Below are 24310 nucleotides of genomic sequence, written 5' to 3' on the forward strand. Positions count from 1 at the left end.
GAATTTAAAATGAATTAAGGGCCACAATGTCTCAAGAGAGGTTGTCCGCACTGAGCATTCTGTACATTGAAAGTGACCAACTTAGACAAACAAATATTCATGAAGTTTTGGATGATTTTGCTATGAGGAAGTCTGGGGGAAAACAGTTTAGCCTTACTGTATTTGAGGGTTGTAGTTTACTTCTTAATATGTATTTTAAAACTGACTTTTTAATGACAACATAAAGTAGATTCTAAAAGTGCCACAATGTCAGGTAATCATGGTCATATTATTTACACTTCCCAGGCAATATAATTTGTAAACTCAAGGTGTTTTTGTTTTTTTAAGAATAACATTACAACTTCATTTTCCTAAAAAATAATGCTTATTCCACAAAAGGTTTACAAAGTTCAGTAATTGCAAAAGTTTTTCAGTGTTAATTTTATGCATTTAAAAAAATCAACATGATATTTAACAATAACATCTTATGTCCTTTTGAGGAGAAATTGAGAATTGCAGAATTTTAAATGCCCATCATCATCCTTGGCTTCACTCAATTTTGTCTATAACACTCTTCCATTTTCTTCTAGTCGTGAGGGTGGGGGATGGGGAGGGGCCTCACAAGTGGAGCAGCCTAGGCAGTGGCGTAGCGTGGGGGGTGCAGGGGGGGCGGACCGCACCGGGCGCAACATCTGGGGTTAGGGCAAATCAATGGGTTAGGGGGCGCAAATCCACGGGTTAGGGGGCGTAAATTACTTGCCTTGCCCCGGGTGCTGACAACCCACGCTACGCCACTGAGCCTAGGGCCTCTCTTCATCTAAATCCGGCCCTGCTTATAGGTGTTTCTGCTGGACTCCCAACTCCCCTCCTTCCCCTTATCCCTAACTCTCAGGCCTGCTGTCTGCGGTTGATAGGAGTTGGGATTTGGGAAACCAACTCTAGGTGCTAGAAATGCACCCATGGAAGAGAGCACCCAAAGGTTCAGGTGTGAACCTTGCACAGAAGGGGTGTGTATTTTAGGGCTAAGTGAAAACTGAACTCCCATAATTCCTCATTCGATTTGTGAGTAGTGATATTCGGGGTAGGGGGCCATTTTCTTGAATATTTTGAGTGGTGGTGGCAACTCAGAAAATTTATCAGAAAACTCCCGGGGAAAGATTTTGGCTCACATAACAGCTAACATGGGATTTAGAAGGGTCAAATAACCAAGGAGCATATTTAAAAACTGGCTGGAAGGTTGGGGAGGGGAACAGGACACAAGGCTTAAGGATGTCTCCTCTCTCTTCCCCAGTGCTTTTTTTCTGGGGGGGGATGCAGGGGTACACACATACCCCTAAACATTTGTGAATCTAAGTTTGGCCTCATTGAGGGGCAGTATTTCAATACAAGCAGGAAAATGAAAGTACCCCTAAACATTTTTAAAAGAAAAAAGTACTGCTCTTCCCTAACTTTATTTTCAGCAGCATCTGGCAAAACACACTCCCCTGTGAAATAGGGGAGGCAGAATACCTTCCTGATTTTAAACTGAGCCAAAAGAGATAGCAATATTTTCTGACCTCTGCGGATCAAAGGAAGTCCTCTGAAGGAGATGGTTAATTGAACTGGTCTGATGGGAAAGGAAACATTTCACAGGATTCCACAGCAAATTGTGTGGTCGGAGCCTGGCCAAGGACTGGCCCAATGGCCTCTGGGCTCCAGGCCAGCTCTCTCTGCCAGGGTCACCTTCAAGCAGCTGCACAATCCCTGGCCCACCCATTCATTTCTTTCTCACAAAGAAATCAAGGCAGCAGGATCTAGGCTCCCCCCCATAGTCCTCCCCCTATCCAATCTTGCATCCCTCAGAGGCATGGAAGGAAATAAGGTAGGCTGCAACTGGGATTCAGTTTACGGCACCAACTTGGAACACACCTGTAGGGCTGGCTACCTGGTGACTCCTCATTTGCCATTGTGTATTATAAATTCCAGTAGTTGTAATGTTCTTTCATTTTCATTTTAATGTGTGGGCTTCTTTGTATGATGGATGCACATTTTCTCTTCACCTGGGTGCTCACCTACATTCACGACCTCCATGCATCTTTTTTTTTTTTTTAAATTGTGCTCCGAGGGGGTCTTTTTTGGTGTTGTATTTTTCATTACATAGAAGCCCCATCTTTCCTCCAAGGAACTCAAGGTGGTACACATGGTGGTACTCACAATAACTCTGTGAGGTAAAGGAGGCCGAGAGCTGAAGACCTGGCCAAAAGTCATCCTGTGAACTTTATGGCCGAGTCGGGATTTGAACCCTGGACCCTTGGGTTCAGTGGACTCCTATTGTGTTCTTAAACTCCCATCATTATCTCAGAACACGACCGCATTACTTTTATCCCTGTTACATGAATCCAAAAACACACACGTTAGAAAAAATTGCCAGTATCAAGGCAATTGCTCAGACCATTTTAAACAGTGATGGCTGCCCCCAAAAGTATCCTGGGTACCAGAGGCGCCAACTTGAATAAAATATTGGGGAGGGGGAGCAAGTAAGCCCCACCCCGCATAATAAATCACATGACACCACCTACCCACCCACCCACACCCACACCCATTTGAATGGTGATGCCCATCAACTTTGAGGTGGTCCTGCTCTCTCAAATATTTTATTGGGGATGCTGAAGGCACCTAGGAGTGGCTCATATCCTGGGACTGTAGTTTGTTAAGGGTCCTGAGAGTTGTTAGGAAACCCCTTATCCTCCTCACATAGTAACTTTCTCTAGAACCAGTTATTTACCAATCCATTCCTCTTCCCATTTTCCAGGGAACTCTGGAAATTGTAACTCTGTGAAAGGAATAGGAGTCTCCTAATAATTCTCACATCAACCTTAATAAACTACAGTTTCAAGGATGTTTTGGGGCAGCCACAACTGTTTAAAATGGTATCCCAGAGCTTTAAATGTGTATTACAGAAGTGGAAGTTAACTCAGACTTGATAAACTACAACACAAACTTGAGACCCTGAATTTTCACAAAATGTCAGGCGAAAAGGAAATATTGTCTGTCTTTTAACAAATATTAAACTGAAATGAAAAGTATCAGAATCTGAACAAAGTGAAGTAAAAGCAAAATGGATAAAAGCATAAAAGAAGCTTGAAGTTCTAAATCTCCCTGGCAAAATGCAGAATTCTATCTTTAACAACAATAAAATTATCCTCTGATTGATTACCACAAATATAAAAATATTTACAGTTGCACATTTATTTTGCCCACCCAGGAAACAAAGGAGAGGCTACTTTCACTAGGGCCGCATAGCACTCGCTGACCTCAATGCTGAAGCCAGAGGGGGCTTCCTATGGCCATTCTTCAAGGCCCAAATGAGGGGGGCGGGTGAGGCTGCTCACAGATTGGAATGATTAGAATGGAAATGAGGTGTGTGTGTGTGCATGCGTGCTTGTGATGATAAACTCCTTTGCTAAAGGAATCCCCCTGGTGCTCCAAAGGGACAATCTGCACCAAAAACATTAAACTTTTAACTAACAATATCTACCCCCCTCCCTTTTTAACAGAGGTTCATGCTTTAACACTCTGTATCTGAGTGGGCTTTTTGCACTGAGCTTTCCCCATCAATATCTTCTCTTTAAATCTGAATTAAAGCAAATGACAATTCGGGTTTTCTGTGGATTGACATGTGCTCAGATTGAAGTTTAAAGTGTAGGTTTTCACAGAGACAGCTCCAGACCAAAAATAAATAAATAAATATGACATGCTAGAACATGCAGACCATGCCTGGAAAGATAGGAAGAAACGTAAGTGTGGGTAAGCCCTTACTCTCCTCCCTTTTCATTCCTCACTTAGAACTCATCCACATGTCGGCTTGTGCTATGCCTAGAAAGCACAGGTCCATATAGTTTCCTCCTTGCCCTGCTCCTTTTCCAAGGGAAAACTAATTTTTTAGTGATAGACTGGAAAAAATGGCAATCCAGGGAAAACCAGTATTTCTGTTTTCCCCAATTGAGCACTAAAGAGTAGTTTTCCACAGGGAAAAGCAGCAGGACAAGAGCAAGTGTGGATAAGTCTCATATACACTTATGGATGCTCAGTGAATTAAAATTTGACTGCAGAATAATAATGATAATGGATGATGATGATGATAATGTATACAGATAGTATTCTAAAAGATTAATCACATCTATCTGAAAGCTGCAGGAGGAACAATATCATGTACAAAATTGTTAGCATAAGTAATAAAATCATACCATATTAATGCCAGGAATTCTTCCCAGCGGAGCAAGTTCCAGAAGGGACAACAGAACAGGTCCTTGGATCTTCCTGTGTGCCTGCCTGCCTTTTCCCCCACCCAGCCCTTCCTCTCTCTCACCTCTCTCTCTCTCTCTCTCTTACAGGACACAGGCACATATTTTAGGCAACCTTGTCAAAATATAAACCATTTGAGTGCTTCCAAGTATTCTTGCTTAGCATCTCATGTTACCATACATAATTTCCTTGGCAGGGCTGTTGTACCTTCAGGGCCACGTAACAGGCCAGGCCTTCTCACCACTGCTCTCAAGAAAAACCCTTCACCTGCTATACTCCTGCCTGTTATGCAGCTTTTCACAGCTGCATCTTCCCCCCCCCCCCAAGTCCAGAGAAGTATTGATGAGGAAGTCTGCACTTGCTGAATTTAAAAGGGCAGACTCTTCCCATCAAAGCTTCACAATGTGCTGTGCCACCTGCCCTCCTGACCGTTCTGCTTCCCCAACTCCTGTCCAGGTGGCATCACTGTGGAACAGTGTTCTGCTGCTCATACGGAGAGGAAAGACCAGGCTTCCTCAGCCTCGGCCCTCCAGATGTTTTGAGACTACAATTCCCATAATCCCTGACCACTAGTCCTGCTAGCTAGGGATCATGGGAGTTGCAGGCCAAAAACATCTGGAGGGCTGAGGTTGAGGAAGCCTGGGAAAGACAATCTCTTATTCAAGTAGGCCCACATGATGATATGGATGCTCCAGGATTTCTTAAAAAAATAAAAATCAAAGCAGCAACTGGGGAGGCATCTTGAGTGGCCTTTTACTTGATCTAAATCGCCCTCAGAAGTTGCCAGCAGTGTCTCTTTCCTCCCCGCCCCCAGAAAGAAACCTCCAAACCACAGCACAGGGGTGCAAGTAAAGTGATGGAACAGAAATCACAAAGACAAATGTAAGCTTAGAACAAAATTGGTTTTTTATTTAAAATGGGAAAATCCACCAGATACTGTTGTACTCTTTTACTGTTGTTAGCCGCCCTGAGCCCGGCTTCAGCTGGGGAGGGTGGGAAATAAATAAAATTTATTATTTTTATTATTATTATAACACCAGACAATGATCCCTCCTTTATCTCTGACCACACACATCAATCTGGTTAATGAAGAGGATTCATTCTGCGTAATCCAGTACTGGGAACACATCCACAACTCCAGGCTGGACGTCCGCTGGATGGAAAAAAAGATAAGAAAAGTGAGTCTTCCTTACAAGAAGGCCCAGACTCATCACCAGGCATTCTTAGGCAGGTAATGCCCCCTCCCATGCCCTGGCAAAGCCCAGTGGGGCTGCTACCCACCCCCAACATCCCCATCCCCATTGCCAGACCATTGGGGGTCCACCACTTGGAGCCAGCATCCCCATAGCATCTGGGAACAGCTGTTCACTCTCCACCTTGCTTGGGGGCTTTGAGGCAGGGCTGGGATTTCAAACTGAGCTGTGTTACAGCAACCAGGTGTGTTACAGCAAAGAAGTGAGCCCTCCTCAGACCCCAGTTAGGCTGCCAAGGATGGCTTTGGGGTGGAGAGTGAGCCCTGTGGGTTTGTTCTGTGCTTGCAGAATGGAGTACTTGCCTTCGCAGATGTTTTGGAACAGTGCAGAGAACTGCTGGGGAAGAACGCTCTTTATGACCTCAGCCTGTAAAATCAAGAAAAGCCTGAATCAGGTCCTTTTTTAACCTCACTCCCTTGCCTCCTAGGACCTCTGTGGGCTCTGCTGCCTAGTAGGCGGAGGCCAAAGGGCAACACCAAAGAAGAGCACAAAATACCACCTGAATAATCCTGGACATACTGGGAGACCACATTATTTCTCTGTCTGACACCAAGCTTGGATATCACTTTCATTGAGAGTCTTTTGTAAGTGTTATGTACAGTGGTACCTCGGCTTAAGTACTTAATTTGTTCCGGAGGTCCGTTCTTAACCTGAAACTGTTCTTAACCTGAAGCACCACTTTAGCTAATGGGGCCTCCTGTTGCCGCCACGCCGCTGCAACACAATTTCTGTTCTCATCCTGAAGCAAAGTTCTTAACCTGAGGTACTATTTCTGGGTTAGCGGAGTCTGTAACCTGCAGTGTATGTAACCTGAAGTGTATGTAACCCGAGGTACCACTGTACTAAGCTTGGATCATAGAACAATAGGCAAGTAGGATCCTAGAATGCAACAACTGATTGGCTTGCAGGAAAAGACCAATCAGGCTCCAGGAGGGAAGCAGAATAAGCCAGTCAGATGGGACTCATTGTGTAAATAATGTATACAAAATCCTGAGGTTTGGGGCAGAAATCAATCACTGTTTTACAAGCTGCAATAAAGAGCATGAAATCACTGTAGGACTCTGAGTATATTTCAGTAAGCCACCTTGAGAAACCTCTCTGGGCCATAAAATAGAGTACTTACTGTCAGGTTAATGACTCTCAGTGCATGTACCAGCAAAACGTGGGTGCTGCTGGTAGCCATATCCTTTTCTGCTTCATTCCCTAAAGTGAAATAATAAGCCAGTGCCTGTGGGAGGAAAAAGGACCTTAGTTTAGGGGCTGGTTTTGGCTAGAGAGGCAAGCTACCGCTTCCACCAAGAAGTCTCCCCCACTATCTGAGGGAGATTCTTTGCTCATTGTTCCAAACAGCAAAAAAGAACTACTTTCTCCCAAGTTACCCAGCCCCAAATTTGCTTTGCCCCCCCCCAGCTGCTGCACCCAGGTGGAGACTGAAGAAAGGGCCTTGACAAGGGTGGCCCCCTGTCTGAGTGGCTTGCCCTTCCCCAGCGTGTCAGGAGACACCCATGTTCTGGGTTTGTGATGCTGCCTGATCAAGCTTTTATGCCAGCAGGCTCTACTGAATTGAATCAATACCCTCGTCCCACCAACACACTTACTTCCGAGAGGGTTCTTAGGCACTGAGCGGTTGGGTCTTCAGTCAGCAGGCGCCTCACAACTGCATGAAACAGCTGCTTGAGAGCCTGGTGGTGAAAACCATTTTCACAGAGGTGGATTCACAGATTCACAGGAGGAGATGATGTGGAAAGACATGGGGGGTGAGAATAGTTAACAGATTTTTAGCATTGGATAAGGGTGGTACTAAAGCAAACTGGCAGAATAGAGACAAATGCCAGCTTCAAATGAGACTAAGTTTTCGCTCACTGACAAAACGAGGCAAAATTCACTTTCTGATTGGAGATGATGTTTAAAAAATCCTTGTGTGTAATAGCTGGAAACCAGTGAAACCAAAAACATTTTTTGTGCAGCTAAGTTTACTCTCTCACTAAAAAAAACAGTAAGAAATGAAAAGATGGTGCAAAACTTTCAGGAGATAAATTGAACCAGTAGAAGTCAAAACTCAAGAGTAATGATCAAAGCTACAAAGACTTTACCTCCTTTTCAGCATTACTCAGTCCATAAGTGTGAGCAATTGGAAAAAGCATCCCATGGATGATGGCCGATTTCTTACTTTGCGCAAATGGAGGTTTCATGAAACTGTCATGATGAAGCAAGAAACAACATGATGAGTTTTCCACAGACCTGTGGGTGGTTTCCAGGGGTGTTGCGAGCCTTAAGCCCCTCTCATGCCCTTCTTATATCTTTTTCTTCTGAAATGTTGCCCCCCTCCACCGCCACCCAGCAGAAGTCTGGGCTGTGTCTCAAACTAAGTCCAGGAGGGGTCAGCTGGCTTCCCCCAGGTCATTAGCACTGGAGGCAGAGGGAGCAGACACCAAGCCAGGTTCCAGAATCAGGACCATGCCTGACCCACAGACTGACCCCGTTGGATCAGGGCTCTTGAGACAGAGCCCCACAATTTGAGACCTCCATGACCCACTGAGTAAATAGCCCCCTCCATGCCAGACATCTCCCTATTGACCCATCAAGTTCCAGCTTCCTTCAAGGAAGGGATGAGATGGGGGGGGGGGGAGATACACCTAGCCCTGGAAGCATAAAAGTCATCAATCAAGACTTCTTTCTTTTTCCAAAAAAAAAAAAAAAGAAACTTCCATTGCCCTATACTGCCAACTGCTGGCTGCCCTTTCCTCAAGCATCTCTCTCTCTCTCTCTCCCCCCCCCCTCTCACCACTTCTAATACCCAATTACCATGAATAGACACACACACACAAACAAACAGTGCCAACAACATACGTGAGGCAGACAATATCTTCCATTCCCCTCTTCAGTATTCTCACGGGATTCGGAAACTGGGTCCATCTCCCCATGATGTCCTGAGAAGAGTTCAAACAGCAGAAGAGCAAAGTCAGTTCCCCATGGAATTCAGGGGGGCTGCTCCAGCCCCAGACTCAGGGGTTGACTTCAATTGCAGTTGGAATGCCTGTCCCAAATGCCTGCACATTCTTCTTCTTTGCCAGACCCACAAACTTCCCTTGCCCAAAGTGTTTCCCAAACCACCCCCCCACCCCTTCTGCCCACCTCCCCACTGGATTTTTCATCCTGAACCTCACTTACCAAAATGACCATGGACACAGCATCTTTATTATACTCCACTCTATCCTCACCCTCATTATAGGCTTGTTCACAGGTGAAGGCCACACAGAAGAGGAAAAGATCATCCCCAGAAAGACCCTGAATGTGGAGAAAGTCAGGCTTTCAATCAGGAAAGGACTTTCCTAGACTACAGAACTGTGAAAGCCATGGGGGCAAAATGGGGTGCTCCAGGGGACAAAAACCTAAAATGGGCATTTTCCTGAGATTGGGGGGAGCAGAGGCAAGGGGCACAGGTCTTCACTCCTGCTCCCACAAATACTAACCTCTAGAATTGGGTCAGCTTGCTGCACCTGAATTCCTGCAATGGAAAGAGGAAGAAAGCTTCATCCATCTGTTTGCATTTCTCACATGGACAAGCATTTCAAGGGGTTGCACTAGACCCCTGGGGTCCCTTCCAGCTCTACAATACTATGAAAGTAGCATTGCCAAAGTGATTAATCAAAGTAAGTAATACAACTCTTATCTCTCTCCCCCCATTTCACCCAGCCCCTGGTATATCAGGTCAATTAAAAAAAAATCATAGTTACCAATCTCAGTGCACTCACCCGAAGCTCGAGGAATTCTACACATAGTGAAGCCAATATGAGCAAGCCAGGAGAAACTGAAGTGTGCTCTATGGAAAGTAGACCTAAGACTACCCACATCAGTGATAGGACTAGGGGGTTGGACTGAAACTTCCAACCAATTTCACTATCTATGTGGGTGGATCTAGACAAATGTAGCCTATGAACGATCATAAGCCATCTGGAGCGGCAGTGGAATCAACATCATTGCCCCTTCCGTATCAACAGTTTCTCCCTCAGTAAACTTTGGCGTGCTTCCACTGTTGGTTCTTCAAAACAATTTGTACCCCCTCTTTTTGTTTAGACGCAGTGGCCGGGCTGCTTTCCCTTTAATCACAGTGCCAAGGTCTCCAAATGCCTTATCAAAAACTGGAAAGAAGTGCGCAAAAGTTCAAGAAGCCTCTGCAGAAGGTATAAAGCTAGTATAAAACTTGTAAGCTGCACAGCACGGCCTGGCCTAGTGTAATCCATTTGGATCCTACATTGTTCCTCTTTTATGAAATATACCATAATTGCTTGATAAAATGCACTTTTAGGTCTAACAAGTAGGTCCCAAATTAACAATCTTGGCAGCCCACTTAATAGGACAGCAAATATTTTTCCTCTTGAGTCTTCCTTCAAAAGTTTGAGGCACCTGTTGTTTTGACTGCCAACTTGCTTCGATATCTCTTCATTTCCATAACCCTGTTTCACTAATAGGCTAGTTGCTTCAATCGGCAACATTTCTAAAGGAGAGGGATACTCCCACGTGCCTGTTATATGCAGTAGAGCACGCAAACATCCCAAGTTTAGGGGAAGGCGTGTAATTCAGTAGTTCTGCTTTGCACGCAGAAAGTCCTGGGTTCAATCCTTGGCATCTCCATGTAGGGCTGAGAAAGAAAGAAAGGAAGGAAGGAAGGAAGGAAGGAAGGAAGGAAGGAAGGAAGGAAAAGGAAAGGAAAGGAAAGGAAAGGAAAGGAAAGGAAAGGAAAGGAAAGGAAAGGAAAGGAAAGGAAAAGAAAAGAAAAGAAAAGAAAAGAAAAGAAAAGAAAAGAAAAGAAAAGAAAAGAAAAGACTGTCTGAGAATCCTGGAGAGCTACTGCCAGCCAGTGCAACTTCCTACTTTTATATTCCTGTTTCATCGTTTATCCTAAGAACAAGCAACCTTCTCCACAAGACATGCACATTCACACATTTTCATGATACATAGTATAGAAAGGTCTTTCTATGTACGAATACAAGTACATAATTCCTGGATATAAAAGGAGGGAAACATCCTACCTCTGCAACAATGTCATTGGGGCTGCATTTCTGCACAAAATTACACTGTGCCTAGAAAAAAATCGGGGAGCCAGTGTAGTTCTGTATGGTTGCCCTCTGTGCACCCTTTCCTAACATGGCAACCCAACTGAAGTTTCAAAATTGTGCATGGCATGGAGAACATGGGTACAGAAAGGTTATTTCCCCCTCTGTCTTAGCAGTAAAACTTGTGGACAATGAATGAAGCAGAATGTTGGGAGAGTCAGGACAGATAAAAGAAACTACGTCTTCACATGATATACAGAGCTCACGTCTACAGGAGTCAGTGGGGGCCACCTTAGATGGCTTTGAAACAGGGTTGGACAAATTCCCAGAGGATACAGCTATCGGTGGCTACTAGCCATGATGGCTGTGCTCTACTTCCATGGTCAGAGGCAGTACTGCTTTTGAATACCAGTTGCTGGAAATAGCAGGAGGGGGAAGTAGCTGTGCTCAGGTCCTATTTGTGGGCTTCCCTTTGTGGGCATCTGGTTGGCCATTGTGAGAACAGGATGCTGAACTAGATGGACTACTGGCCTGATCCAAAAGCTTCTTCTTATGGACACAGTGGGGCCTCTTTCCAAGTTAACCTGCAGAGGGTTCTGCTAAAAGTGCTTGACTTGAGCCCCAGCCTGCCCACACCTGTTCATGGCTGGCCTCAGGGGCTGCCACCATCGACAAACATGCAGCAGGGGATAGCACAGAAGACCTCTGCTGTGCCTGTTGGGTTGGGTGGGTGCCCTAATTCACAGCTAACGCCTTCCAATATCCATGTATCTGTTATGTTCCCAGCCAGGAAATCTCCATTAATTGTTCTGTCTACTAGGAGGGGATTTGAAGTATTTACCTCTTTGCTTCCTCCCCTTATGGTCCACTTCCAAAGTGTCAAATGGTTATGCATAGGGCAGCATCTGCCAACTTTTTTGAGTCTGTGGACACATTCTGAATTTTGAAAAGGTGCCAAGGGCACCAATCACAAAATGGCTGCCAACAAGGGCGTGGCCTAACCGAAAATGTTTGCTGCCTCCAAATAAGCCAAAAACCTAAGATGCTTCCAATATGGAAAATCTATTTAATTTTCTATTATTATTAATTTTGTTAACAAAACTGTTAAAAAAACCCTTATTTTTCAGACACCTGGTTGTAGTATTGTCCATTACTAGTCTGCTACTGTAGATTAGAGCTAGAAAATAAAAGATGACTGAATCCAGGAATAATGCACATGCTTATATATGTTAATGGCCACAAATAGGAAGACATGCTCAACGCTGGCTGCCAAGTATTGCAACTACTGCTACTATCTTTATGGAATAGAAAGGAATAAAAATACAAGGAGAGCACATTTTTAAAACCCATGTTTGAGCAATAGTTGAACAATACAGACTCTCCTTCATTGGAGGATTTTAGGCAGAGGTTGGATGGCCATCCTGCATTGCAGAGGGTTGGACTAGATGACCCTAGGAATCCCTTCCAACTCTACAGAGAGAAAACCTTCAGAACTGGAATTGGACGGTGATTATTGTAAAGGAACTTCACACAAGATAGAACTACAATAAAGCTTTATTTGGAGTGAGGAATGTTAAACAAGAAGGTATTGGAAGCTGCAGAATTGCAAACAAAGCTCACATTTTGCCAGGCATCTGGAAAGGCCTGAAGTTGCTGATATGGCAGAGGAAATCGTAGAAAAGGGAGGGATGCCTTCTGGTTATTAGAGATGCACTCTGCTGAGTTTCAGAGACCCTTTCTTCTATCTAAGACAGGGGTCAGCAACCTTTTTCAGCTGTGGGCCGGTCCACCATCCCTCAGACCATGTGGTGGGTCGGACAATATTTTTTTTGGGGGGGGGGATGAACGAATTCCTATGCCCCACAAATAACCCAGCAATGCATTTTAAATAAAAGCACACATTCTACTCATGTAAAAACACCAGGCAGCCCCCACAAATAACCCAGAGATGCATTTTAAATAAAAGGACACCTTCTACGCATGGAAAAACATGCTGATTCCCGGACCGCCCACAGGCCAGATTTAGAAGGTGATTGGGCTGCATCCAGCCCCCAGGCCTTAGGTTGCCTACCCCTGAGCTAAGCGCATGAGATCTGGACACCAGTAGATGCATATAAACATGTTTGCTCAGTGGCTGAGCCTCTGCTTCACATGGAGAAGGTAGAATCATAGAAATGTAGAGCTGGAAGAGACTACAAGGGCTATCTGGTTCAACCCCCTGCAATGCAGGAATCTTTCATCCCATGTGGGTCTTGAACCCGCAACCCTGAGATTGAAAGTTTCATGACCTACTGACTGAGCTATCTCCCCACAACTAACCCACCTCAACCCCCTTATTTTTTGTGTCCCCCACCCCCAAAGAGCAGTTCCACCAGCACCACTGCACCAATGGGGCACACAGCACACACACCCTCCTCAGTCCTCAGAAAATCCCTTAATCTCGATTTTACTTTATTCTGTGGTAGATTTACAAAAAGAAAAACACACACTTCAGAATTAATTAGAATTAATGATAAGCTTAATTCTGAAATGTCAGAGACCTTCAAGATTGAAAGGGGAACAAGGCAAGGGTACCCACTCTCCCAGCTCCTGTTCATTTTAACTTTAGAAACACTTAATCAAGATATAAGACTAGATGAGAGCATAAAAGGAATTGCTCTGGGGTACATATCTTATAAACGTCATGCATTTGCAGATGACTTACTCCTGACACTGGAAGACCGAAAAGAGAGGGTTAAAAAACTTTTAGAATTAAAGGTGAATTATTAGGAATCCATTAATTAAAGTCTGGAGGAATCATCATAGGCTTTTGGAACCTAAAATCCCTTGATGGGCGGCCCCATTTGAAATACTCTCAATTAAAAAGAAAAATATGGGCAAAATTAGAACCACATATAGACAGTTGATAGAAGAGGAGGGAGGACACTTAAAACTTAAATCGTATGAAGAACTAAAAGTATATTGCACTAGCTGGCTCCAGTATTACCAACTGAATGATAAATTTGTTTGTGACAAGAAAATAGGTTTTTTGAAGGAAAAACAGACCGTATTTTTCACTCCATAAGACACACTTTTTTCTTCCTATAAAGTAAGGGGAAATGTCTGTGCGTCTTATGGAGCGAATGCGTGGTCCCTGGAGCCAAATTTGCCATTGGCAAAAAGCAGATCATGCTCTTTTTTTTGAAAGAGGGAAGTGGGTATTGAAACAAAGCCTCTGATAGTTTGCTGATTAGGGAGAGAGATAAGGGAGCTAGAGAGAAAGGAGACTGGGGGGGGGGGAGGTAAAGACAGCAAACTTGCAAAGGTGGGGGGGGGGACAGGAAGACTAAAGCAACAAGGAGAGAAATTAGAAGAAAAGGAGGAGCAAAAAGCTGCTCCAGCTAAGGAAAAGACACTAAGGCAAAGGAGAGGGAAGGGAGTGTTGAAAGGAAACAGCTGATTAGTGGGATCGGGAGAGAGATAAGGGACGCTAGCAGAGGCTGCCTAGGAGGGGGGAGGTAAAAGCCAGTGGATCCTCAGGATTTTTACATTGGGTCACCCCAAATTCACCATCAGATCACATGTCTGTGGCCACAGCATCAATCACAAAAATCATACATCCACTGTTTCATTCAGATTTTTTTTTTTCTTGTTTTCCTCCTCTAAAAACTAGGTGCGTCTTATGGTCAGGTGCATCTTATGGAGCGAAAACGATGGTAAATTCCAATTAGAAATTCTACAAAAGATAAATCTCTCAAAAGCATATAACCTGCTTCTTGAGTGGGAATTAAAAGGTGAGCAAACCAAGGAATTATTGATAAAATGGGGACAAGATCTGGACTACGCAATTTGGTTTGAGAGATGGGAAAGGTTATGGAAATATGATATAAACTTTACTGTGTGCACCGCTATTAAAGAAAATATCATGAAGATGAATTATAGGTGGTATATGACCCCGGTCAAACTGGCTAAAATTTATAAACTACTCACAAATTTATGTTGGAGATGTAAAAAGACTGAAGGCTCACTATAAAAAAAAGTTGCCCAGAGTGGCTGGAGAAACTCAGCCAGATGGGCGGGGTAAAAATAAATAATAATAATAATAATAATAATAATAATAATTATATCATATTTGGTGGAATTGTGTAAAGATAAAGAACTTCTGGAATAATATTTATGAGGAATTGAAAGAAATCTTTAAAATAACCTTTCAAAAAAGACCTGAAGCGTTTCTTCATGGTCTAGTTTCAGACGATATTCCCAAAGACAAGGTTAGAATATTTTTATACGCAACAACAACTGCTAGAATACTGGTGGCCAAAAACTGGAAGAGTGAGGAGACTCCTTCAATGTCAGAGTGGCAAATTATATTTTGCACATATATGGAATTAGCCAAGATAACAGTGACAATCATAATACAATCAAAACAAAAATTAAGAAAGGAATTGGAGTGTGTTGAAGAATATATCGTACAAAATTACAGTGGTACCTCTGGTTGCAAAAGTGATCCGTTCCTTAGCCCTGTTCACAACCTGAAGAGAATGCAACACGCGCCTGCGCACGTGCGGGTCACGATTCGCCGCTTCTGCACATGCACATGACGCAATTTTGCGCGTCTGCGCATGCGCGAGCAGTGAAACCTGGAAGTAACCCTTTCCAGTACTTCCGGGTCGCCATGGGACGCAACCTGAAAAGACGTAACCTGAAGCTAATGTAACAAGAGGTATGACTGTATTTCAATAGAAATGTTTGGAGAAGTACTGATTGAGTACATTAAGCTAAGAATTTAAAATAGAGGATTGAGTAATGTTATGAATATTTATGAACACAATGTTAGAGTTTTAAGGTAGCAAGAATGATATCATGCATGTGAATGAAGTTGTGTGTCGAGACCACATCCACCCCCTCGTTGGGAAAGAACCAGCGGCGTAGCGTGGGTTGTCAGCACCCGGGGCAAGGCAAGTAATTTGCGCCCCCTAACCCGGGGCAAGTAATTTGCACCCCCTAACCCGGGGCAAGGCAAGTAATTTGCGCCCCCTAACCCGGGGCAAGGAAAGTAATTTGCGCCCCCTAACCCCTAACCTGCCGCCGCTGCCAGCTTCTTCTTGCTGCTGCCTGGTCTGGTCTGGTGTGGTTCTCTCCCGCGCTCAGCGCTGCGCTGGGCGGCCGCTGCACTGTCCCTCCCCCAGATAGTCCCTCGCTCTCTCTCCACACCGCACGCCTGGTACCCACCCCCTCCACAGTGGGCAGCGACCCGGCGGCTCGGATCGGATTCACACAGCCAGCACTGCAGTGAGAGTGAGTGAGCCAGGTAGGGGCAGAGAGCTGCGAGTGCGAGCGCGCCCCCCCAGATGTTGCGCCCGGTGCGGCCGGCCCCCCCTGCACCCCCCACGCTACGCCACTGGAAAGAACTCACACAAGGAGACAGATGTTAGGTTTATTTAGGTTTATTGGGCAAATTTTGGCCACAACTTTTTTGAATTACAGAATGTGAGCGGTATTGGCTTAGGCATCGATTGGACCTGACTATATCTAACTCCTGCCCATTGTGCAGGAAGTCCAGTAAGGGTAAGCCACTGGTAGGGGGAGCCCTGTCGATGTGAACCAACTTGAGCTCCCCATGATGTTCCCGTCGGGGTCGTGTCAAGGCCCTAGCCCCCAGCCGGGCTTCGGACTAGATCAACACCCCCAGATTCCTTTAATGGAATACCCTTAAGCATGGAGGGACAGGTGATGGCCACACCTCCCCTCCCCCACACAAGGTCAAACAATGCCTAACCGCAACCCTAACAAAGTTGTGCCGATTGCTACGAGGTAGGTGAAAACCAAGTGGCCAGTGCCAATTTGCCAAGTGGAAAAATTCCCACCAGGCCCCTCGGACAACCAAGGCGACCAACCGAGGTCCATAGTAAGGCCAGTGCCTAACCTGCAAATTGAGGGAGCGAGCCAAAGAGGAAGTCCTCTGGCTTGCTCCTCCATTTAAACTGTCCCGGCCACGCCCCCCAGCCAGCGGATTGGCGGCCAGGCTCTGACGTGGCCAGGATCCCCCAGGCAACAGGAGAAAAAGTCCCCTGCCCCCGGTGGGGAGTGGGTGGCCATGCAGTCCACTGCAACTCCTCCCTACTTGGAAGTGGAGTGGATGAAGTCACATGGGTATTTGGGTAAATGGTGAGTTGAGTATAGGGTTTAGAGTTAGATGTGGGGAATCTGTATATATACTATTATATATGTAATGTATAGTGTTGAAAATGTATGGCAACTAACATGTAAAATGAAATCAATAATAAAAAATAAATACAGGACTGAAAAGAAAGAAAGAAAGAAAAACACATACCCTCCAACCCCACTATGTGCATTTGCCCCCCCCCCCAGGGTGGGAGCCTCAATAGCGCCCCTCTGGAGGCATCACCTAGGGCAAAATACTCAACACACACAAACATCCCTTTGCTGTGGTTCTGCTGGAGAGAGAAATAGGGCCATTCCAGGATCAAATCAGAAGCCAGGTTGGCTTTTGTAATCCCAGGACTGTCCTTGGAAAATTGGGAAAACTGGGCCTGTGTGGGGCAGGGTGTGTGCTGCCAAATCTGTGCAGACAGTATCGAACAAGATGGATCAACAGTCTGGCTTAGCCTTACAGTGGTACCTCGGGATGCGAACGGGATCCGTTCCAGAGCCCCGTTTGCATCCTGAACAGAATGCAAGACGTGATGGCGCGTCTGTGCATGCGCAGGTCGAGTTTTGCCACTTCCATGCATGCACATGATGTCATTTTGAGCGTGTGCGCATGCGGAGAAACCCAGAGGTAACATACCCCGTTACTTCTGGGTTGCCGCGGAGCGCAACCCGAAAGCGCTCAACCTGAAGCACATTCAACCCGAGGTATGACTGTATATGTTATTATTATTCAAATATTATTCAAATACAAGCAAATAATAATAATAATAATAATAAATTTTATTTATATCCCGCCCTCCCCAGCCGAAGCCGGGCTCAGGGCGGCTAACAACAATCAAATAATCAAACAATCAAATAATCCAACATTCTAAAAATATTTCATTATAAAAATTAATTAAAATCAAGTTGATGGCAACCATTAAGCAAAATTCTCTGCAGGTTGCCAGAGGAGGGAGTCAGGCTGCGCCCTGACCAAAGGCCTGGTGGAACAACTCTGTCTTGCAGGCCCTGCGGAAAGATGTCAGGTCCCGCAGGGCCCTAGTCTCTTGTGACAGAGCATTCCACCAGATTGGAGCCACAGCCGAGAAGGCCCTGGCTCTAGTTGAGGCCAGCCTAACCTCTCTGAGGCCTGGGACCTTCAGGATGTTTTTATTTGAAGACCGTAGGTTTCTCGGTGGGGCATACCAGGAGAGGCGGTCCCGTAGGTACGAGGGTCCTAGGCCGTATAGGGCTTTAAAGGTTAAAACCAGCACCTTAAACCTGATCCTGTACTCCACCGGGAGCCAGTGCAGCTGGTATAGTACCAGATGAATGTGGTCTCGCAGCGAAGACCCCATAAGGAGTCTCGCCGCGGCATTCTGCACCCGCTGGAGTTTCTGGGTCAGTCTCAAGGGCAGCCCCACGTAGAGCGAGTTACAATAATCCAGTCTGGAGGTGACCGTCGCGTGGATCACAGTGGCTAGGTCAGGGCGAGAGAGATAAGGGGCCAACTGCTTAGCTTGGTGGAGATGAAAAAATGCCGCCTTTGTTACAGCTGTAATCTGCGCCTCCATAGAGAGGGAGGTATCGAAGATTACACCCAAACTCTTAACGGACGGTGCTGGCACTAATTGCACCCCCGCAAGAGATGGGAGTTGCCCCCTCAATCCCATATCGTCCCGTCCCAGCCAAAGGACCTCTGTCTTCGAAGGATTTAACTTCAACCGGCTCCCACGTAACCATCCAGCCACAGCTTCCAGACATCTGGTCAGTGTGTCTGGGGCCGAGTCAGGATGGCCATCCATCAACAGATAGAGTTGGGTGTCATCGGCATACTGATGGCAACCCAGCCCAAAACTCCGGACAAGCTGGGCGAGGGGGCGCATAAAGATGTTGAAAAGCATCGGGGAGAGTATCGCACCCTGAGGCACTCCACACACCAAGGAGTGGCGTGACGACATCTCCCTCCCTTGTGCCACCTTCTGTCCCCGACCAGAGTGGCGCGATGACAATTCCCCCCCAAGCGCCACTTATATACTGCTGTTTCAAAGAAAAATATCAAAGCAGTTTTCCATAATACATAAAATTATAATAAGAACCATAAAAATAAAACCAGGCATCAATTAACTATTGTGGAAAGATGTGTTCTTAATTGCCTGCACAGACCTGGTGGAATAGAAAAGCTTTTAACAGGCATTTGAAGGTTATGTCAGAAGGTGCCTGCTGAAGGTCACTGACAAACCAAAGGAAATAAAGGAAGCCTTCATTAAGTACTTTACAGAAGATCTTTATAAAAAAGGAACTGAAAAGAAGACACTGATGGAAGAATATATAAAAAGTAGCAATCTCCCCAAAATAAAAGATGAAAAAACAGATGACAACAACAACAACAACAACAACAACAACAACAACAACAACAACAACAACAACAACAACAACATATTTATACCCTGCCCATTTGGCTGGGCTTCCCCAGCCACTCTGGGCGGCTTCCAAAAAAATATTAAAATACAGTAATGCATCAAACATTAAAAGTTTCCCTAAACAGGGCTGCCTTCAAATGTCTTCTAAAAGTCTGGTAGTTGCTCTTCTCTTTGAAATCTCGTGGGAGGGCGTTCCACAGGGTGGGTGCCACTACCAAGAAATCCCTCTGCCTGGTTCCCTGTAACTTGGCTTCTCGCAGTGAGGGAACCGCCAGAAGGCCCTTGGCGCTGGACCTCAGTGTCCGAGTAGAACAACGGGGGGGGGGGGAGATGCTCCTTCAGATATACTGGACCAAGGCCATTTAGGGTTTTAAAGGTCAACACCAACACTTTGAATTCTGCTCGGAAATGTACTGGGAGCCAATGTAAGTCTTTCAAGACCGGTGTTATGTGGTCTCAGCGGCCGCTCCCAGTCACCAGTCTAGCTGCCACATTCTGGATTAATTGTAGTTTCTGGGTCACCTTCAAAGGTAGCCCCACATAAAGCGCATTGCAGTAGGCCATGTGGGAGATAACCAGAACATGCACCACTCTGGCGAGGTAGTCCACGGACAGGTAGGGTCTCAGCCTGCGTACCAGATGGAGCTGGTAGACAGCTGCCCTGGACACAGAATTGACCTGTGCCTCCATGGACAGCTGTGAGTCCAAAATGACTCCCAGGCTGCACACCTTGTCCTTCAGGGGCACAGTTACCCCATTCAGGACCAGGAAGTCCTCCACACCTGCCCACCTCCTGTCCCCCCAAAACACTACTATGGCAGCAAGAATTCTAATAGCACAAGACTGGAAGACTGGAGAAATACCATCCAAGGAGCAATAGCAAGAAAAATTGATGAACTGTGCAGAACTGGCAAAGTTAACGGACAAACTGTGTGAAAAGGACTATAGTGACTTTGGAAAAGAATGGGAACCCTTTACAACACACTTGCAGAAACAAAACAAAAAACCCATGGACTTGTAGGCAGGATTTAAATAAACATTTACAACTTTACTTACAGAGAACAAGAAATACTAGTGGTAACAGAACATTATATATAAACAGCAGAATATAACATTTGGTGTAACAAACCAGAAATGGAAGTTGGGGGAAGTCAACGGCGGGGGACGGGACACTAGAAAATGGATATTAAATGCTGATATTGAATAATTGTTATGAGAACAGAAAATCAGTAAAAAAAAAATAATTAAAGAAGAAGAAGAAGGTGCCTGCTGAATCTCTGGCAGTGGAGCAAATACCCCACCATCTGACTAAGGCTTGGTTTCTTGTTGTTGTCAAATGAACTTTGCCAACTTGCGGAATGACCAGGGACGTTCCTGCAGATGATCAAAGTGATATACCTGCCTCCAATGAAGGAGAGTCCACACACGCTTGAGGGAGACCATTCCACTGTTGAACCAATCTTACTGTCAGAAAGTTCTTCCTGATATTTAGTCATAATCTCCTTTCTTATAACTTGAACCCATCAGTTCAAGTCCTACCCACCCCCACCCCCAGCAGGAGAAAAAAAGCTTGCTCCATCTTCCACATGACAGCCCTTGAGAATGCAATCCTATCTCATCTCAGTCTCCTCTTCTCCAGACTAAACAGCCAGTTCCTTCAATGGTACATCATAAGACTTGGTTTCCAGGACATTTATCATGTTTGCATAAACACCCGTAGGCCTGATTTACTATAATTATAACAATGGACTTGATTGCAATAGCTCAGTGCAATTGCAATTGCTAGAAGGTTCTATTGAGAGATATAGGATGCCAGCAATAAATGAGAGATTTATTTTTTAAATCCCTTTTTAAAAAACAATGTATATTATTATTATATTACTTAAGAGCAAATGGGTAGGTCTTTCTCTCTCGCAACCTTACCTAGTTGCTAGGTAGGAGAATAATAGTCACAGTTATTGTGGTTATTATTACAATATATCTTCTGCCCTTAACCCAAAGTCCCAAACACCCACAGAGGTCTGCAGGAAAAGTGGGTCTTTTAGGTATTTGATATATCTGGTCTGCTGCTTATGACATCACTTAAGTTTTCTGCAGTTCAAACACACACACACACGTCCTAAATCTGGGGGCTTTCAGATCTTACCTAGAAGGTGGTAATTTCACACGGTAAAGAAGGCAGCGGACTGAGAAGATGAGACCAACAGTGGGTCCAATGGTCAAGAAGCTGGTTTCTGCACAAGATATGGAGGGAAGTGAGAGGCAGAAGGGGCTTGCCAACCTGAGAAGGTAGCCCGTCTAGGAGAAGGAAAACTCTGATCCTAAATCTCCCCTGCCTTGTGGGACATCTTCGGGAGAAGTAAACCCTACACAAATCATTAGTGGCATCCCTAAGACATCCCTAAGACAGTTGGGTGGCGCCTTGTATGCCTCTTTCTGGCAACTCCTGCAGCCAAGTTGGTGCCACATGCATTGCTCCGCTTTCCTTTGGACCACATCATTGAGGCCAAGAAGGAGGTCTTGTTTTTCTGGGCAGCCTAGGACCTTGATACACACTGCCCAGGCTTGAGCCCCAGGGAAATCACTTTAGTGCTGTGCTGAAAATGCAGCAAAAACAATGAGGGAAGCATCAGTTTTGATTTATAAGCTCAGTCTGATTGGAGTAAGGTACAAGCACTATGGGTTGCCTTAATTGGTGGCCAGTGGTGTGTCTCACTGGTCACTGGTCAGTTACCACCTGCCTTAAATTTCACAAGATTATTGTGCCCTTCCACGAGAAAATGCACAGCACCATCCAATAGGACAGTTCATCCTCAGGCATCTTCCCTATAAAGGACAGTGTGAAACAGGGCTCTGTTCTTGCCCCAACTCTCTTTGGCACATTCTTCTCCATGTTGCTCTTATATGCCTTCAGCTCAACTGAAGAGGGTGTGAACATCCATTCAAGGAGCAACAAACTGGTACGTCTCAGAGCCAAGATAAAAGTGTGGTGGATCCTTACCTGAGAGATGGTTGCAGATGGCACAGCACACTCCCAGGAAGCCCCCTTGCCCAGATTATCCGGAGCTTTGGGCTGGGCTGTCACCAATATGCTGATGACACTCAGCTCTATCTGCTGATGGATGGCCACACCGACTCGACCCCGGACACACTGACCAGATGCTTGGAAGCTGTGGCTGGATGGCTGCGTGGGAGCTGGTTGAAACTAAATCCTTCGAAGACAGAGGTCCTCTGGCTGGGTCGGGATGGCATGGGGATGAGGGACCAACTCCCTTCTCTTCCGGGGGCTCACTTAGTGCCAGCACCTTCTGTCAAGAGCTTGGGTGTAACCTTCGATGCCTCCCTTTCCATGGAGGCACAGGTTACAGCAACAACAGCTAAGGCAACACTTTTCCACCTTTGCCGCATCAAGCAGTTGGTCCCTTACCTTTCCCGCCCTGACCTGGCCACAGTGATCCATGTGACGGTCACCTCCAGGCTTGACTACTGTAATTTGCTCTACGCGGGGCTGCCCTTGAAACTGTCCCAGAAACTCCAACGGGTGCAGAATGCTGCAGCGAGGCTCCTCACCCAGTGCTTTACCAGTTGCACTGGCTCCCGCTGGAGTATCAGGTCAGGTTTAAGGTGCTGGTTTTGACCTTTAAAGCCCTTTGTGACTTAGGGCCCTCGTCTTACAGGACTGCCTCTCCTGGTATGCCCTGCAGAGGACCTTAAGGTCCATGAATTATCATAGTTTAGAGGTCCCGGGACCTAATGAAATTAGATTATCCTCCACCAGGGTCAGGGCCTTCTCAGTGATGGCTCCGACCTGGTGGAACGCTCTGTCCCATGAGACTAGGGCCATGCAGGATTTAACTTCCTTCTGCAGGGCCTATAAGACAGAACTATTCCGCCTGGCTTTCAATTTGAACCTGGCCTGATCTTTTGTTCCCCTTCCTTCTCTCCCCCTCCCCTTTTTGTGAAGATTGCCCGCTCTGGGATCCCACAACTGGTTCTCCCCTGGTCTACTTGCTGGCCCAAGTGAGACTAATTTAGCCAGCTAGCCCTGGTGATCATCTAATGTTTATTGGGTGGATTTTCCCCCTAAAGTAATTTTTGATTTTATTGTTATTTACGCTTTATACTGTATTTTATGCTTTTTTTTTTGTAGCATCAATTAAGTGTTTTAAATTTGTTGTTAGCCAACCTGAGCTCGGTTTCCTGAACCGAGAAGCGCGGGGTATAAATAAAAAAATATTATTTATTTTTTATTATTATAGAGGTTCATCAGACATTTTGCGCCCCCATCCAAGCTTGTAGGGAGTTCAGCCTTACTTACACCTTGGTCTTAAGCATTGGTGACCACCCACTTAAGGAGGTAGACAAATTTGTCTACCTGGGTCCCACCGTAATTAGCAGCCTCTCCACTGATGCTGAGCTAGACAAGTGTATTGGCAAGGCAGCTACAGCAAAGGCTCGCCTCTCCAAAAGGATGTGGGGAAATGTGATGCTAATGTCCAATACCAAGATGAAGGTCTACCAAGCTTGCATGTTGAGCATGCTGCTTTATGGAAGTGAGTTGTGGGCAGTGGCGTAGCGTGGGTTGTCAGCACCCGGGGCAAGGCAAGTAATTTGCGCCCCCTAACCCGTGGATTTGCGCCCCCTAACCCGTGGATTTGCGCCCCCTAACCCATGGATTTGCCCTAACCCCAGATGTTGCGCCCGGTGCGGCCCGCCCCCCCTGCACCCCCCACGCTACGCCATTGGTTGTGGGCAACTTACCAGGAGCAAGGACTCAATGCTTTCCATGTATGCTGTGTTACGAGGATTTGGGGCATCACATGGCAGGACAGAGTCTTAAACAAAGATGTTCCCTCCAAAGCCCACATTCCCAGCATGTTCACACTCCTGTCTCAGCAACATCTGTGCTGGCTTCGTCACATCCACTGAAATATACTCAGAATCCTGCAGTGATTTCATGCTCTTTATTGCAGCTTGTACAACAGTGATTGAATTGCCCCCCCCCAAACCTCAGGCTTTCATATACATTATTTACACAATGAGTCCCGTCTGATTGGCTGATTCTGCTTCCCTCCTGGAGCCTGATTGGACTGCTGTTGCAGGCCAATCAGTTGTTGCATTCTACGATCCTACCAGCCTAATAGGCTGATTAACTTCCTCCTGGAGCCTGATTGGTCTTTTC

General features: G+C 45.7%; 1 protein-coding gene across 1 annotated transcript in view; it reads right to left on the minus strand.

Moving 5' to 3' along the window:
* Window positions 1-5360: 5360 nt before the first annotated feature.
* LOC310754711 (uncharacterized protein) overlaps window positions 5361-24310 on the minus strand; it is a gene marked incomplete at its 3' end in the record, with an annotated part of 47609 nt that continues 28659 nt past the window's right edge. The window contains exons 2-9 of the mRNA XM_083596798.1: window positions 8990-9024; window positions 8688-8804; window positions 8367-8446; window positions 7610-7712; window positions 7115-7198; window positions 6640-6744; window positions 5819-5882; window positions 5361-5416 (exon numbers count right to left, since the gene is read on the minus strand). Coding sequence (XP_083452924.1) covers window positions 5361-5416; window positions 5819-5882; window positions 6640-6744; window positions 7115-7198; window positions 7610-7712; window positions 8367-8446; window positions 8688-8804; window positions 8990-9024 — 644 coding nt within the window. The remainder of the gene's footprint in view (window positions 5417-5818; window positions 5883-6639; window positions 6745-7114; window positions 7199-7609; window positions 7713-8366; window positions 8447-8687; window positions 8805-8989; window positions 9025-24310) is intronic.

Source organism: Podarcis filfolensis, assembly GCF_964270895.1.
Source record: "Podarcis filfolensis genome assembly, chromosome: Z".
Classification (NCBI taxonomy): domain Eukaryota; kingdom Metazoa; phylum Chordata; class Lepidosauria; order Squamata; family Lacertidae; genus Podarcis; species Podarcis filfolensis.